The sequence below is a fragment of the Rhododendron vialii genome, chromosome 11a (assembly GCF_030253575.1).
Source record: "Rhododendron vialii isolate Sample 1 chromosome 11a, ASM3025357v1".
Classification (NCBI taxonomy): domain Eukaryota; kingdom Viridiplantae; phylum Streptophyta; class Magnoliopsida; order Ericales; family Ericaceae; genus Rhododendron; species Rhododendron vialii.
In genome coordinates, this window is record NC_080567.1 from 18777040 (window position 1) to 18792197 (window position 15158).

General features: G+C 38.4%; 1 protein-coding gene and 1 long non-coding RNA gene across 2 annotated transcripts; one reads left to right on the top strand and one right to left on the bottom strand.

Moving 5' to 3' along the window:
* The first annotated feature begins 689 nt into the window (after positions 1 to 689).
* Positions 690 to 3536, top strand: LOC131306711 (putative GATA transcription factor 22). The gene is made up of 3 exons (XM_058333121.1): positions 690 to 968; positions 1457 to 1855; positions 2963 to 3536. Exons 1-3 carry the CDS (start codon positions 753 to 755, stop codon positions 3305 to 3307), a joined length of 960 nt encoding a protein of 319 aa, XP_058189104.1. The 5' UTR covers positions 690 to 752; the 3' UTR covers positions 3308 to 3536.
* A 3358-nt stretch (positions 3537 to 6894) lies between these two features.
* Positions 6895 to 9263, bottom strand: LOC131306712 (uncharacterized). The gene is made up of 2 exons (XR_009193984.1): positions 9011 to 9263; positions 6895 to 7195 (listed from the first exon to the last, which is right to left on the bottom strand). It is a non-coding gene; the product is annotated as an uncharacterized LOC131306712 (long non-coding RNA).
* Between the last annotated feature and the right edge of the window lie 5895 nt (positions 9264 to 15158).

Consider the following 15158-nt stretch of genomic DNA (forward strand, 5'->3'; position numbering starts at 1 on the left):
TCTAATCTTTTTTAACTCACCTACGGAGTATTTAAAATGCGTATTAATTATTAATATTCTTTTATTGTTAAACTCGTTACAAGTAATATTTTTAATAAATTGTTTAAACTTCATGAAAGAGAGATGTGGTAGGGCATGTATACCTATCAACCATAATGCTCTTCTAGGGCATTTCTTTATGTTTTTGACGGTCATGGGTGTTCAGGTCATTTTACTCGTACCTCGATTAATCTCCCTTTCGGTTGGATCAAAGATATGTCATTCACGCCGAGACTTGAAAATTCACATAAAAAATTACCCTATTGTGATCTGATTCTAAAGTTAATCCCTAATCAATTGTGTAAAAAACAAGCCCATCAACCAACCGTTGTAATTGTTTGCGGCTCTCTTCTAGTGCATTCCATACTTTTATATAGTATAATATAATATACATTTAGTTTGGTTACATGTATTAATTGCGTCTGAAATGGGTATAAAGAGGTGCAGAAAGAATTTTGTCACATTAGGGCCGAGTAGTAGCATTCTACACCTCCTTTTATCTTGTCTTTATATACGAAGCCTTGTTGTGCTTTGGGTGACTGAAATGAAGTCACGTGAAGGGTTTTGAGGCCTCTAAAGTCTAGATCTCCTCCTTGCTTCCAGCTTTTATAAGTACCTTTTGCTCTAATAATGAGCCCTCTTTTTATATCCCCTCTCTCTCTCTCTCTCTCTCTAATAATCAGCCCTCTCTCTCTCTCTCTCTCCCTCCCTCCATGGCTCCTCCTGTCTATCTGAACTCGCCACCTTCACCTTTTCCACTGATAGAGCTAAAAGAAGATCATCATCAACAACAACAGATGCAATTATTCACTAGTACTGGTAGTGGTACTCCACAACATCAAGCCTCATCTTCACTGTCATTCCCTATTTTCTTCAACATAACTCAAGATCAGAGAGCAAGTCATGATCACTTCATAGAGCCCAAGAAGGCAAGAATTAATAAATAAATAAACTAACTAACTAACTAGCTAGGTTTTATTTGATCAAAATTATGACTTCTTGATCTTTTTCTCTTGAAATAATAGTAATTTCCTTGTCTAGTAGTATCCCTCTTGATCTCTTGAATATCAGAGCTTAATTTTTGTTGTGAAGTGATCCTTTAGTTTTTTGGTAGTGAGACCTCCATGATCTTCACATGATCCCTTGTTTAATTTTACATCAATTCGTCTTAGTTATTTCGGATACATAATGTTTTTAGTAATTTTATATATAATATATATTAGAATTTGTCTCATATCGCTTAATTATGACTTCCAAAATTAGCATGCGAGTATCAGGACAGAAGACTCTTCTAAAAGTACTCAAAAACTCCTGATGATCGAACGATATATAATCCGCCTAGTATCAGTATTGAATTTCACTTAACGTGATATGATCCGATTTCTCATTTTAATTCTTTCATGATCTCGATCTGCAGGGTACTCATGAGTACATTTTGGACGTTGGATCAAGCGATATTCATCGAGTACCGCCACCAGCTTATCCGATTCATCCAACGGTTGTAAGTGCTAAAGACAACAATGGAATATCCAGTTGCAAGCTTGAGGATGAATCTGAAGATAAAAGAGATTACGAATCATCGAAATGGATGATGCCTAAAAAGATCAGGATAGTGCAAAAAATGATGAACACGGCCGGAAGTACTCATGATCAGAAGAAACAAGAGAGAATCATAAAGATCAAATTTCCTGATCTAGAGAAAGACAAATGCGAAATAGATTCTCCGAGCCATGGTGGAAACGTACTGGTTCGAATTTGCTCAGATTGTAAGACAACAAAAACCCCTCTTTGGAGGAGTGGTCCTCAAGGCCCCAAGGTACTGGTTTGAATTTGCTCAGATTCATCCGAGCAGTTTTCATTGAACGGTTCAAAAAAAACTGCTCGGATGACGTCCTTTCCGGTCATTTTTTTTGCTGATTTCTCGCGGGGACTCTTAAAATTACGTTCTGCATACATTGAACGGTTCGGATTTTCAAAATTTGATCGAAAAATGAAAATCTCTCATTTTAATAAAATGAGGGATCCCTCACTTGAAAATTCCTATATATATATATATATATATATATATATATATATATATATATATATGACATGCAATATTGCTCTACTAGAGAAAGTTTGGGATTAATTATTTTTGTTTTCTTCTTTTCATTTTTCCTATTTTCCAGAACCAAAGGAGATTTCTATGCACTTCCCTGCTTTTTATTTTTGATCGGCAAAGAAAATTTCATTATCACATAATGCCTGCTTCAAATGCAGTTTTGCACAGTGAGATATCGAGGTGCTTTTTTTAAAAGGAAAAAAAGAAAGAGTCATCTTTTTCATCTAGTCTGTTAATCGGAATTCGGAAATGATCTTGGAGAATTTGAAACATTTCTTTCTTGTTTTCATTAATAATCTTTTTTCAAAAAAAAAAATTTATCCGAAAAACAAAAAAAAAGGGTGGTCGAGGAGAGTAAGGGCAAATAGGTAAAGAGTACTAATAAAAACCTCAGGTATTCCCACTAGACACCGGGAACAACAGTTGCAACTGAAGAGAATATTAGAATGCGCTTACCCCGTCATCTTTATGCTAGCTAGTCGAGACCGGGAGGCCAGGGGATCGAGTGGTTTTAATAAGTTTTGAAAATCTAAAATTAGACAAGAGTTTGGCGATTTCTCATAAACACCAAGCGAATAGCGCGAAAACAACAGAACATGTTTTTGGTGGATTTCGAATTAGTGTTTGTGTTAAAAACAACAGTACGTTTTCGGAAAAAACTCACAAATTATGTTTTATTGAAAAACTTATAACAAGAACCTAAGATAACAAATCTTGTTTGTGCCAGTTTCCTTTTATTTCCTTGGAAGAAAAGGACTTGTGAATTTCAGTGTAGGCTTTTTGGTAAAAGTTAATTTCAAGGGTACCATGTGTTTGGTGCAGTCACTATGCAACGCATGCGGGATACGGCAGAGGAAGGCAAGACGGGCCATGTTGGCTGCAGCAGCAGCAGCTGCCAATAGTGCGGTCCTTACGATGGAGAATTCGACGACAAGGACCGAATTAGTGCCAAAAAAGGAAAAGAAATCGCGTTCGAGCTACCATGTGGTACCGTATAAGAAACCATTTGGCGTTACTAGTCCTCAAGGCGGCCGGGAGAGGATTTCGTTCGAGGATTTCGCATTGAGCATGAGTAAGAGTTTGGGTCTTCGACGAGCATTTCCAAAGGATGAAGAAGAAGCCGCCATCTTGCTGATGGCACTATCTTGTGGACTACTCCATGACTAGATTTATTTCCTCAAGTTCCAATTTTAATTGTGTTCTTGAAGCTAGCTAGCGACGTAGAGAGAGAGAGAGAGAGAGAGAGAGAGAGAGAGAGAGAGTTGTAACGGATTAGATCTCAGTGGATGTAGCGAGACTAGCGACGTACTAAATGTGTGTGGCTTTGTTCTTTCTTGATAGTCTTGATAAATGAACAAGATTAATAAAAATAACTTATTTAAGGTTTTTCACACCAGTTCTTGAACTTGCAAAAGCTCTAGAATTTTATCTACAAGGTTCTTTAATTTAACAATCTTCATTGTTCTTGGAGATGCCTGACAGTAGTTGGTTCAGTTGGATTCAGGGATCCTGCAGTGCACCTTGCAAGGCACAATCATGGTCTTGGTCGTGTACGAGTGTTTTCAATGATTCAAATTTAGAAATAAACTCTTCCCTATGAAAGAGTTTATTTTAAATCCGGACCGTTGAAAATACTTAGAAACAGCTTGAATGTGTTCTGCAGGGTGCACTACAGAAAGCGCCCTGCAGAATTTTTCTCGAGTTCAGCTTACCTCTAGAAGCCAGTCTACCATACGCCTCCATGCTTTCTCCTTGAGAGCCCCATTTTGGACCCACGTTGATGACGCCAAACCGTTGATCTTGTACACTACGTCCAGAATAACATATCTAACAAAATTCAGTATATTTCAACATTAATAGATGTGTGAATAACTCGTACATGAGGCATGGTAAGTAGTTTTAAACTTAAGCCATTATTCTATAAACAAGAGCATACTAGTTATTCACTTACTTTTCGACGATCGATCATACTGGGACTTTTTTAGAGATGCTCTTCTAGAAATAGTGTACGAGGTCAACAACTTGCATCATCCATGTGGGTCCGGAAAGGAGTTCTCAAGGAGAGAGTAAGGAGGGATGGTGTACGAGCGCACTAGTGAACTTGGAGTCCTTGATTGAGCACCTTGGGGTGATCAACAATTAACCTTGGATTGGCTTTTATCATTTATATAATTACTACTTAAAATTACACACAAGTTATTAAAAAACAAAGTTTATAGTGCATTTATAAAAGGTGAAGTGTAAAAATTATTTACCAGATAAAAATTTCTAGAAACCGACATATACCATTCAACCCTACGAAAAAATCTTCAGTGCAACAGTTATTTGTAATACTTGGATGCCAAGATCCTAATGGGTAGTAAGTAGGTACTAGCGGGCCTGCAAATCAAATATATGAGGTTAGCTTATGTTTCATTGTCAAGAAAGGTAAAGGTCGTTTATGGGCTTACAAGCCCACCTTGGCTAGGCTGGGCTAGAGGTGGCAAAAAAGGCAGTAACAGCTCCTTTGGATACTTGGAGTGAGAAATGAAAAGAAAAGGATTTGGTTTTTCTTAATGATCAGAAAAGAAAAGAGCTACTCTGTTTTTTACCATCTCGTTTGGGTAGACCTTCCCTTTCGCTTCTAACTAAATCTCATCACTTTTGGTGACAAACAAAAATGACTCCGTAAGGGGTTTTTGGTTCTCACCATCTCTCATCCTCTCTTATCTCTTTAACCATACAAACAAGGGAGAGAAAAATTTTCTTCTCTATTTCTTTTCTTTTCTCCTAAAAACCCTCATGCAAAGGAGCTGTAAGGAATGAGTGAAGTATTGAGGGTAACAGCTCAAGGTTAGTCCAATTAGTTGGCGGATTTGCTTCCCATACAATTGACTAGCGTTTGATTATTGAGGCCAGGTTACAAGAAAATGATTTTTTTGGAATCTCCCAATCCCGGTGTGGAAGGCCTGTCTGCCTTTTGTCGGATCGAGAAAGAAATTAGTCCAAGTGCGCAGAAGGCCCGGACAATCTGACCGTCGAAAAATATGAAGGAAGTCTGAGTGTAAAAAAAGATTAAGATTTTAGAGGGCTCTGAACAATTGCCTCGAATTACGACCTTTCGTTTTTTTCAAAAAGAGAGATAGTAAATGCTATTTGTTCAAGAACTTAGCTACGCTCAATTAAGTTAAATTTTTACCGCTAAAAAAATAGCTAGGAGCACTCAAGTTGTGTTACATGAGGGATCTTTTTTTTTTTTTTTTTTGAACAAACTCAGAAGATTTTGATTACTCAAAATCCGCTCAAAGGGCTACAAACCCCAAACCGGAGCCCATCGATGGGAACAAACCCACGATAAGGGTAATCCATATGGTTTGGATAGGAATACTCTGAGTACAGAAAATACTATCCAAAAGTGTAGAGAAAGTTCCACGCAGGGAGTGGACGTAGACGCAAACGGAGAAGAAGACGGCAGCTGTAATTTGACGCGCCTCACCGTCCTCTTCTCCGACCAACTCTCAACGGAAACAGAAACACCCACAAAGGGTAGCAAAAGCTCCACGCAGGGAACAACCCTTTCCGAAACTGGAGAGTAAAAATCAGAACAAAAGCTAAAAACAAGGAAAAAAAACCTCCGGTAGCCGGAAATGAAGCCGGAGCCGCCGCCACGGAACCTGCAACTTATTCGCCAGAGGAGAAGCCAAGCCACCCTAGCAACACCACAACGCCCGATCTGAACCCAACCTGAGCCACGGAGGAGAAGAAGAAAGCGGGAAAGGGGGATTGAGAGGGGGAAACGGAGGACGAGTGAGGGAGGTAGAAGCGGAGGGCAGGAAAGCAGCCGAGGAGAGGGTTTTGAGGGGGCGGTATGGTGGAGGAGGGTGGGTGACCGGAGGAGGGAGGAGGGGGTGGAGGTGGGAGGCGGCAGCCCCACCCCCCAAGCACAAACCCTATCTTCTGAGGGATCTCGATTTAGAGAAATACTTAATAATATATATGGCCTCCCTACCTGTCTCTTCTTCATCTCTTCTTCATCTCCATTTCTATCATGACTGTTATCCTAAAATATACTTTCAATATCTCTCTCAAGTTGAGATTTTTTTTTTTGAAGAGACATCTAGTTGAGATTTTCTCCTTGCAAAAATACTTGTTCTGGTATGTTGGTTTAGTTTTCAATCAAAACCACATGTAAAAGGTCCTAAGTTATCCTTCCTCTAGCCACTCGATCTGTTGTCGTCGTCTTCTTCTTCTTCTTTTTTCCTTATTTTCTTCTAATGTCTCTCCCTCTCACTCTCTCAGTATGATCACAATATCGGCCAGCAATAGCTCAGGTGACCAATTGGCTCTACTAGTGTTTGGCATTGTTGCTTCCGGTGGCAAAGCCAGGATGTGTACCTGAGAGGGGCCGAATTAAGTGGGGAAAAAAATGAACTTTTGAATTTTTTTTAAGTATATTAAAAATAAAATTCAGAATTTAATTAAGTATAGGAAAAAAAAAAAAAGCCCCGACTATTAAAATAGCACAATGTAGTGTTTTTTCTGTTTTTTTTAAAAAAAGAATTTTTTAAAATGACGGTATTATTCCACTATAATTTTTTTGTTGGGAGTGTTATTTCACTTCAAATGTGGCAAATGGACTGACAGTCAAGTGATGGGCGCCCTATACTCCTTGCACCATATAAGGAATCTCACCAGTCCCATTTCTCCTAGGGCCCGTTTGGATGCAGGATAAGGATTTGGGGTATTAGTTATGAGGGGATATGTCACACCCTCGATTTTCAACATAAATAAAGAATACTCTTTTGATAAATAAAGTCATCGCAATAATACAATTAATACCTAAAAGATCTTCCTTTCCCCTGTTCTCAAATAAGATTCGAATATTACATTTTTGGCTCATTGGCCCCAAGTTATCGAAATGCCAATGACCGAAGAAAATAATCTTACAGTTGTAACAAATGCCTTTCCAAAATACTTCTTTCAAATCAAATGCAGGTAATCGCCTCTTTTATACCTTTGAAAGTCATGATCAACAAGCACGACATGCACGCCATGCCAACTTTCTTGTTTTTGCACCTGAAAATGATAGGGTTGAGCATACACGCGCCCAGTAGAGAAATCTATACACAAGTTATAGGAAAATATGAGTTATGCATCTAGAGTAAGAGAGTAACGACAGATAAGCCCAAGTACACAAGACTGTCAACAGCAGCACACTATGATCAGGGATTCTAGGCGACCTATATGAAGGATCTATCTGCTCATATGTCAAACAAGGACCATCAATATTCCTACATCATTCTAAGTAAATAAACAACAGCTTTAGTACCGTTCATTACATCTCGTACAATTTCACAATCTTTCACATTTCACATTTCATCACCAAATCCCATTTCTCATTATCATCAGTCATCAGAATCTCTTTCATCAACTTTATAAACCAATTTCGTGTCATGTGTCCGAGCCTAAGCTCCTGCCCGGCACTTACTCGATAACGAGCCCTGAAAGTAAATGATATGAGCATTTAGCTCCTGCCAGGCTAATTATGGAACCCCGATATCCCCTGCCAAGCGCCCACCTAGAAGGTTGGACCTTGAGTGTTAAATATGAGCATTTAGCTCCTGCCAGGCTAATTATGGGACCCTGATATCCCCTGCCAAGCGTCCACCTAGAAGGTTGGACCTTGAGGGTTAAATATGAGCTTTTAGCTCCTGCCAGGCTAATTATGGGACCCTGATATCCCCTGTCAGGCACTCATCCGTCGATGGGCCCCGAATGTTCTCGTTGTGTCCGATTGTTATTCACATTCAATTCGTATTTCCAGGTTACAATCATCAAATCATCCAGTCATTTCTCAATTTAACCAAACAAGTACTTCTCTACTAATTACGCACGTCACGATATTTCTTATAGTCTACGATGCTCACGAACTCTTTTACGCTACTATAGCCTTTATGACGATACTCCAACTATGCTAACGAAAAATCAATGGCACAGACGCGTTCGATGAGTCGTACGACGCGATCTTTCAAACTTAGGAATGATTTTAAGATATTCTGATTTTCAGCAGAGCAGTCCATGTTCAAAAATTTATTAAAAATAGCATACTCAATATTTTTCAATGATTCCAACACCGAAACATCACCAACTTACCCATCTTTAAAACCTATAAGGACCCATAACCAATAGGGTCGTTTAACCATAGCCAAACAATGAAAAACGCTGCTCAGTGAGCTGCCCAGATTTTCGGATTACAGGGCAATCTTCTAAAAATCACTATAAATCGAGTTCTCAATATTTTTGAGCGATTCCAGTCCCAAAAGTTGTGCGTTTGAACGAAGCTTAAAGTCACGAAGGAACTCTTGTCAAATCCGCACCCCAAGGGTGGTTAAACAGGGGTTTACCGAGGCTACACGGATCAGTCACGCAGCATGACAGATTGACACACCTCCACTCAAACGATCATAACTTCCGTATACTAAGAGTTTTAAGACGATTCCGGTGGCAAATGAAAGCTAACTTTAAGACCTTCGAACCGATATATAGTTTGCATAAAATGGACATCAGACGAGGAGTTATGGCCATCCGGAGTGGGCTGAAACCCAGAAAACGAGACAGATTGCAGATCAGTATTCTAAAAACCACTATAAATTCAATTCTCAACGGTTTCGGGAGATTCCAGCGGCATTAGAACAAGCTTTAAGTCTACTCTATTTCAAACGAAGGAATCAAAATTCAAATCTGAGTTTAAGAAGGCGTAAAACCCCAAAAACGCAGGCCCTGTTCTGCTGATTTTCGGGAATGGAAGGAACAACCTTAAACAACGAAGCAAGATACGATCTAGGTACATAAACACCGTATAAACGCATAACAAGAGTAAGAAATCCCTACCTCATGGGTTTTGAGCAAAACCCGAATCTTTGACCAAGTCAACCGAACTCCCACGTGGTCTGATCTTGATTTTTCTTAGATGGATAGGAAGCCCGCGCTCCGTATAACGACTTTAATTCTTGGGCTTTGTTCGAAATCACGCTCTAAGTAGATGAAATCGAGGAGAGAAGTGGAAGGAGAGTTTCGGAGGGAGAGAGCCGAGAGAACAGAGAGAGAAAGAAAAAAGGAAAAGGGGAAAAAATGGTTTTTTTCCTGTACGCCCATATACATATACATATATATTTATCACACTTTCACCCCTGCACTTGCAATTATGTCACATTGATCCCCTAATTTTATAACCATGCCTTTATTCAAATTTCCACAATTTACGTCATTACTCGATAATTTTAATATTTCTTAAAAAAAATACGGCCCTAAAATACGGGTCTCTACAGGATAAGATAATAGAGAATATTATGTAAGAAAAATGGACCCACATTGATGTGACGAGAGGATTAAAAAGCGGGAAATGACAGGCCAGTCCCATTTTTTTGGTGGGGTTCCATACCAACCCTCTTTTGTCAATGTTATCCTGTTAAGACCCTTTTTAAATATATTTTTACTATTTTGCCCTTTTCACCTTTTACACTCACAAAATTCACACATCTCAGAAGAACTCACACACCTTTGCAGAATTCACACACTTTTGCAAGAATTTACAACCCCCGAATTCACATCCCTTTGCAGAATTTACACCCCCAAAATTCACACCCTTTTGCAAGAATTCACACCTTCAAATTCACATCCATTTGCAGAACTCACACCCCCTTTACAAGATTTCACACCCCTAAAATTCACACCCCCTTCACTATTCACACCATCATAATTCATATTTTTGAAAAAGACACAATTCGCACACAAATGAGGAATTCACTATAACGCCCCGATTTTTCGGAAGCAAAATAAAATAAAATCTTAAAAAAATTTGCTAAATAATATAATTTTCCAAAATAAAGTTTTAGCTATTACAATCCCGAGATAAATTTACTGAGTCAAAATACATTAACTTCAGAGCTGACTCTAGGTTTGACACGAATCCCAAGCATACTCGATCTCCGTTCCTGATATTCTTTCCGTGTCGAACTGCACCAACATTGGATCCCCTTCATTGAATCCTGCGCCCTCTGGCAAATTGATCGCCGAAGCAAACGATTTGTCAAGATACAGACGTATCCGTGAGTGATAAATCACCCAGTAGAGTAATCCAACCTAACCACCTCTCTTACTTTACAGATAGCAAACAATAGGATAATAGTAATGCGAAAAAGTAAAACAGAGATTTTTCCATATAAACCAGTTATTACTATCCATTAACCTAATTTGAAATTTAAGATCTTTCCACGAGATCTTTCCTCCCCCAACCGCTAGCCATGCTTGGTCCCATGAGATCACTTCCCTTTGCTGTCGCAGATACACCTCAGTTATGTACCGAATGTGTAACCCAATAACTACAGCCAGGGAAAAGCTTACCATGTCTGAATCACAACTAGGGTTTGCCTATCTTATACACCACTTCACAAATCACTTCACAATCATCACTGGACACACGCCAGTCTATTAATTCATCACTGGACACTCGCCAGGTTTTATGATCAGAAAATATCACTGGATCACCGCCTGGTTTTATCATCAGAATCATCGCTGGACAACCGCCAGGTTTTATCATCACAAACATCGCTGGACAACCGCCAAGCTTTATCAACACAAAATATCGCTGGACCACCTGCCAGGTTTTATCATCGCAAAACGTCACTAACCAACCGTCAGGTTTTATCATCGCAAAACATCACTGACCAACCGTCAGGTTTTATCATCGCAAAACGCCACTGACCAACCGTCAGGTTTTACTGTTACAAAATATCGCTGAACCTTTGCCAAGTTTTATCATCAGAAAATATCACTGGACCACTGCCAGGTTTTATCATCACAAACATCGCTGGACCGCCGTCAGGTTTTATCATCAGAAAATATCGCTGGACCACCGCCAGGTTTTATCAAAACATCACTGGACTACCCGCCAGATTTTAAATCATCACTGGACTCCCACCAGTTTCAATTCATCACTGGGCTTACTTTGCCAGTTTCAAATCAAATTCATCACTTCATCACTGGGCTTACTTTGCCAGTTTCAAATTACCACATCCAACTCATCACTTCTCAACATCACGCCTGCAGGCAATCTAAAAAATAAAACTTTCCAATTCATCCATTACCAAGTATCGTCTAGGTGAATTCTATTCGCATACCACCCCATGTCTCTAGGGTCCAATCTAGCATTCAAATCAAGTATCGGTGCAATATACAATTAAAACAAATAATAATTAAAACAATTAGTAAGCAATGTAATCACGCAACCTTTTATGAATGGGCCGTTGCCCTTAATCTCGTATGGCCAAGATGAAAATAAGTAAGAAATTTTTAAAAGAATTTAAAAAAAATATTTTTCTAGGCTCTCATTAATTATTTCTAAGTAATTAGATTAATTAAAAACTAATTAAATGCATTAATTAGGTAAAAATATTAAAATAATTAATGTGACCTGATTAAGAGTCTGAGAGGTCCTATGCAACTAGTTGAGTATCAAAAGTTGGGTTCGGAGGGTCGCGGGATTATTTTAAATAAAGACGTTAAATAAAGTGGCCGAAAGTGAAGTAAATAGATAATAAATAATTTACTAATTAAAATATGTTGGGGTTAACAAAATTTCATCTTCAGAATGTAGAAAGTCTAAATAAAATTACTCGGGTATTAATAATAAGGTTTATAAGGTCGTAAAGAATTTTTTATTGGAAACGCTATAGAAATAACAATAAATAGTAAATTAAATAAGAAAAAAATTAATTTAACAAGATATCATCTTTGAGATGCAAGGAGTCTAGGAAAAATTAGTTTGGGTGTTAAAACGTTGTTTGGTAGGTCGCAAAGATTTTTCGTTTGTAAACTTTAATAGATAACTAATAAATAATTAAATAAATAGATAATTAAATAAAAAAATATATGATCTTAACAAGTTATGATCTTTCAAGTGTGAAAAGTCTAGGAAAAATAGTCCGGGCGTCAAAAATGAGGTTTGGAAGGTCGCAAAGTTGTTTCGAAACATTTAAAACCAACTCAATCTACCAGATAAATTAAACTGGTATAATTAATACGTTTTATACTAAGATGATATTATATTGTAACAAAATAATATCATATCAGTAGTTTTTCATAATATTAATATTAGCCGGATTGTAAAATAAATATCAGAAGGGTCATCTTCTTTGTAAATAATTACAAATAAAGTGTCGGGCTCAAAAATAATATCAAATTGATGAATATGGCAGAAAACGCGCGGTAAACTATATTTTTTTCGTTCGGGACATAGGGTTAAGCATATAAATACTTAATATACTTGGAGAAGAGGTTGGAATGGATTATAATACCTTGAATCGGATTGAATTGATTTAAAAACGAATCTTGAATTTTGGGGAAGAAGATTTCGGGTTCTTTGATCGGGAGACTTTGTGATCGGATTGAGGCTTGTTTGGGGATGCTCTGGGTTGTAGGAGGTGATCGGGATGGTTGAATTGAGTTTCGATTGAGTGTAGCTATGAAACCCACTTTTCTCTCTCTTTCTTTCTCTCTCTAAAACTCAATTGATTGGAGCTTGGATTTCTTCTGTTTTTCTCTTTTTTCTGGTCGGTGGAGTGTGGAAAATATCGTGGTATTTTCGTGGGTCAATGGGGTGGGATATTTATAGGAGAATTTTGGTGAAAGAGGATAAGAGTGAATTTAATGGGGTTGGGTTCATGGGATTTGGAATGGACGAATTGGGCTTGATTTTAGGGTTAGGGAGGAAGTAGAGACTGAGTAGGAGACGGAGAGACGGAAGGAGTTTGAGGTGAGGGAGGAGAAGGAGTGGGCACGCATGTATGTGTGCGTAGGAAATTTTTAAAAAGAATGCATGTATATATTACATGCATAATTGTATTAAAAAAAAGAATTACATTAAGGAAAATAATCCTAATAATATTATATTTAGAAAAAAAAAATTGGGTAAAAAATCCGGGTCGTTACATTCACATTTTCAAAAAATACACAATTCACACCCAAATGAAGAATTCACACCTTTAAAAAAGACAAAATTCACATTCCCAAATTAAGAATTCACACCCCCAAATTAAACCCCAAATTAACATTTCACAGCTCCTTAAAATCCACCTATTGTATGCCGTAGTGTAGCAGTGGTGGTGGTGGTAATTGCATACAGAGATGTATGTAGGTGTACATATTCTTCTAGATTTTTTTTTTAAAAATGCCGTTCTGTGGCAGTGGTGGTTTTTGCATACAAAGATGTATGTATACATATGTTCTACTGTGAATAAAAAAAAACCACAAAAAGGTATGTAGGCAACTAGGCATGTACAAAGATTATCTCATCTCTCGCCCCTGCCACGCCGTCACCCACTTGAAGAAGTCTATGTTAGGATTTTTATTCACAAATAATAGTTTTCACAAGAATAATTAGAGCACATAATATATGGAAATACAACAAGTCAGAAATAAGACAATATTAAAATATTAAGAGTAAGAAAGATGTTGCTGTGAGATTAAGAGTCGTATAGTCACTGTCTTAAGGCTAATATTCCTCCACTCGTGAAGGTTTCACTGGAGTGTACTAGCCCCAAATTAAACCCAAGCGCTCACAAGCATTCCTCATCCGATGTTCACGACCACCGGGAGGTTTGAACGAGTCACGAACCGAGTTGCCCAATCAACATAAGAAATATAGAAAATAGAATGTGAACTATCACACAAACATGTTTGTATCTCTCTTTTTGTACATCTCTATGAACATGTGTATATATCTTTTCTATTTTTCTCTCAATTCCCTTGTATGAGAGACACATATATATATGGGAGTAAAAGCCATTAATATAGAGATAATGATAGAGCATAAATATTCTTAATTTTATAACCGATATTTTAATACTACATTAATATTGTAACGGTAAAACACTAAATGTGAGGAATTAATAATAATATTTGTTTTTATTAAAATATTCCAACAGTCTACAACTTCGTCGTCTCCAGCTCCCCTGCCACGCCGTCGCCGACCCCAACCTCGTTGCCTCCCACTACCGCCGCCTCGCCCTCCTCCTCAACCCCCACCACAACCGCCTCCCTTTCGCCAGCAGGAAGACCACCAACGGAGTTCAAACGGCGTCAACATCGGAAAACAGCAACGAGACCACGATGACGGTAACAGACCACCAACAACAACTGATCACAAGTACGATCTCCCAAACCCTAACCTTTCTCTCTCTCTAGAACCTCCAGATTTGTAAATATCTCGGCACCAACAAGAGAAAACACTAGATATCTTCCATTCTGAGTGAGGCGTTCCATGGCTGTGAAATGGCTTAGGAGAAGGAAAATAGACCCTGGAGTCCTATACGGGAGAAGACGCGGTGGTGTTAGGGTTTTGCACGACGGAGATGGCAAAACGAGAGTGGATTGAGAGAGGACCCCTACGGTCATGGCTGCCGTCGAGTTCGAATCGGACTTAGATTTTGGTGTGTTTACATAAAGCTGCGCGCAAAACTGCAAAGGGGAACGAGGATGGGGTTATTTCGGTAGCCTACTTAAAATGGGGTTTAAACAGGATGGGTTTGACATGTGGTGGGCATGAAGGGATAGAAGGTGACAAAAAGGGGCCGGCTGGTAAGAAACAAGTAGTTAGTTTGGATGAGGTATTAGAGAAGTTAAATAAAATAGTAGTACTTGGTTTGGATGATGGATAAAATAGGAGATGAGGTTGTTTTGTAGTTGAAATGAAAGAGAGAGGGGGTATTATTTAATACCACCTCAAAACCTCCCCATAAATAATTCCCCTGCCGGGGGTATTAGGGGGTACAAGAGAATCCGGGGGAAAACTAATACCCAAGACAAAATGGGTTCCCAAACTAAGGATTAACCATGGGCCCATGGTCTTAGGAAGGGAGGAAAACTAATTCTTCTTCCCATGCCGGCATCCAAACGATCCCCTAGATTAATACAGTAGTAAAATAGTAGTAAAAGCTTGTCTTGTAAAATAACAAAAAATTGCATGTGAAACCAAAAAAAA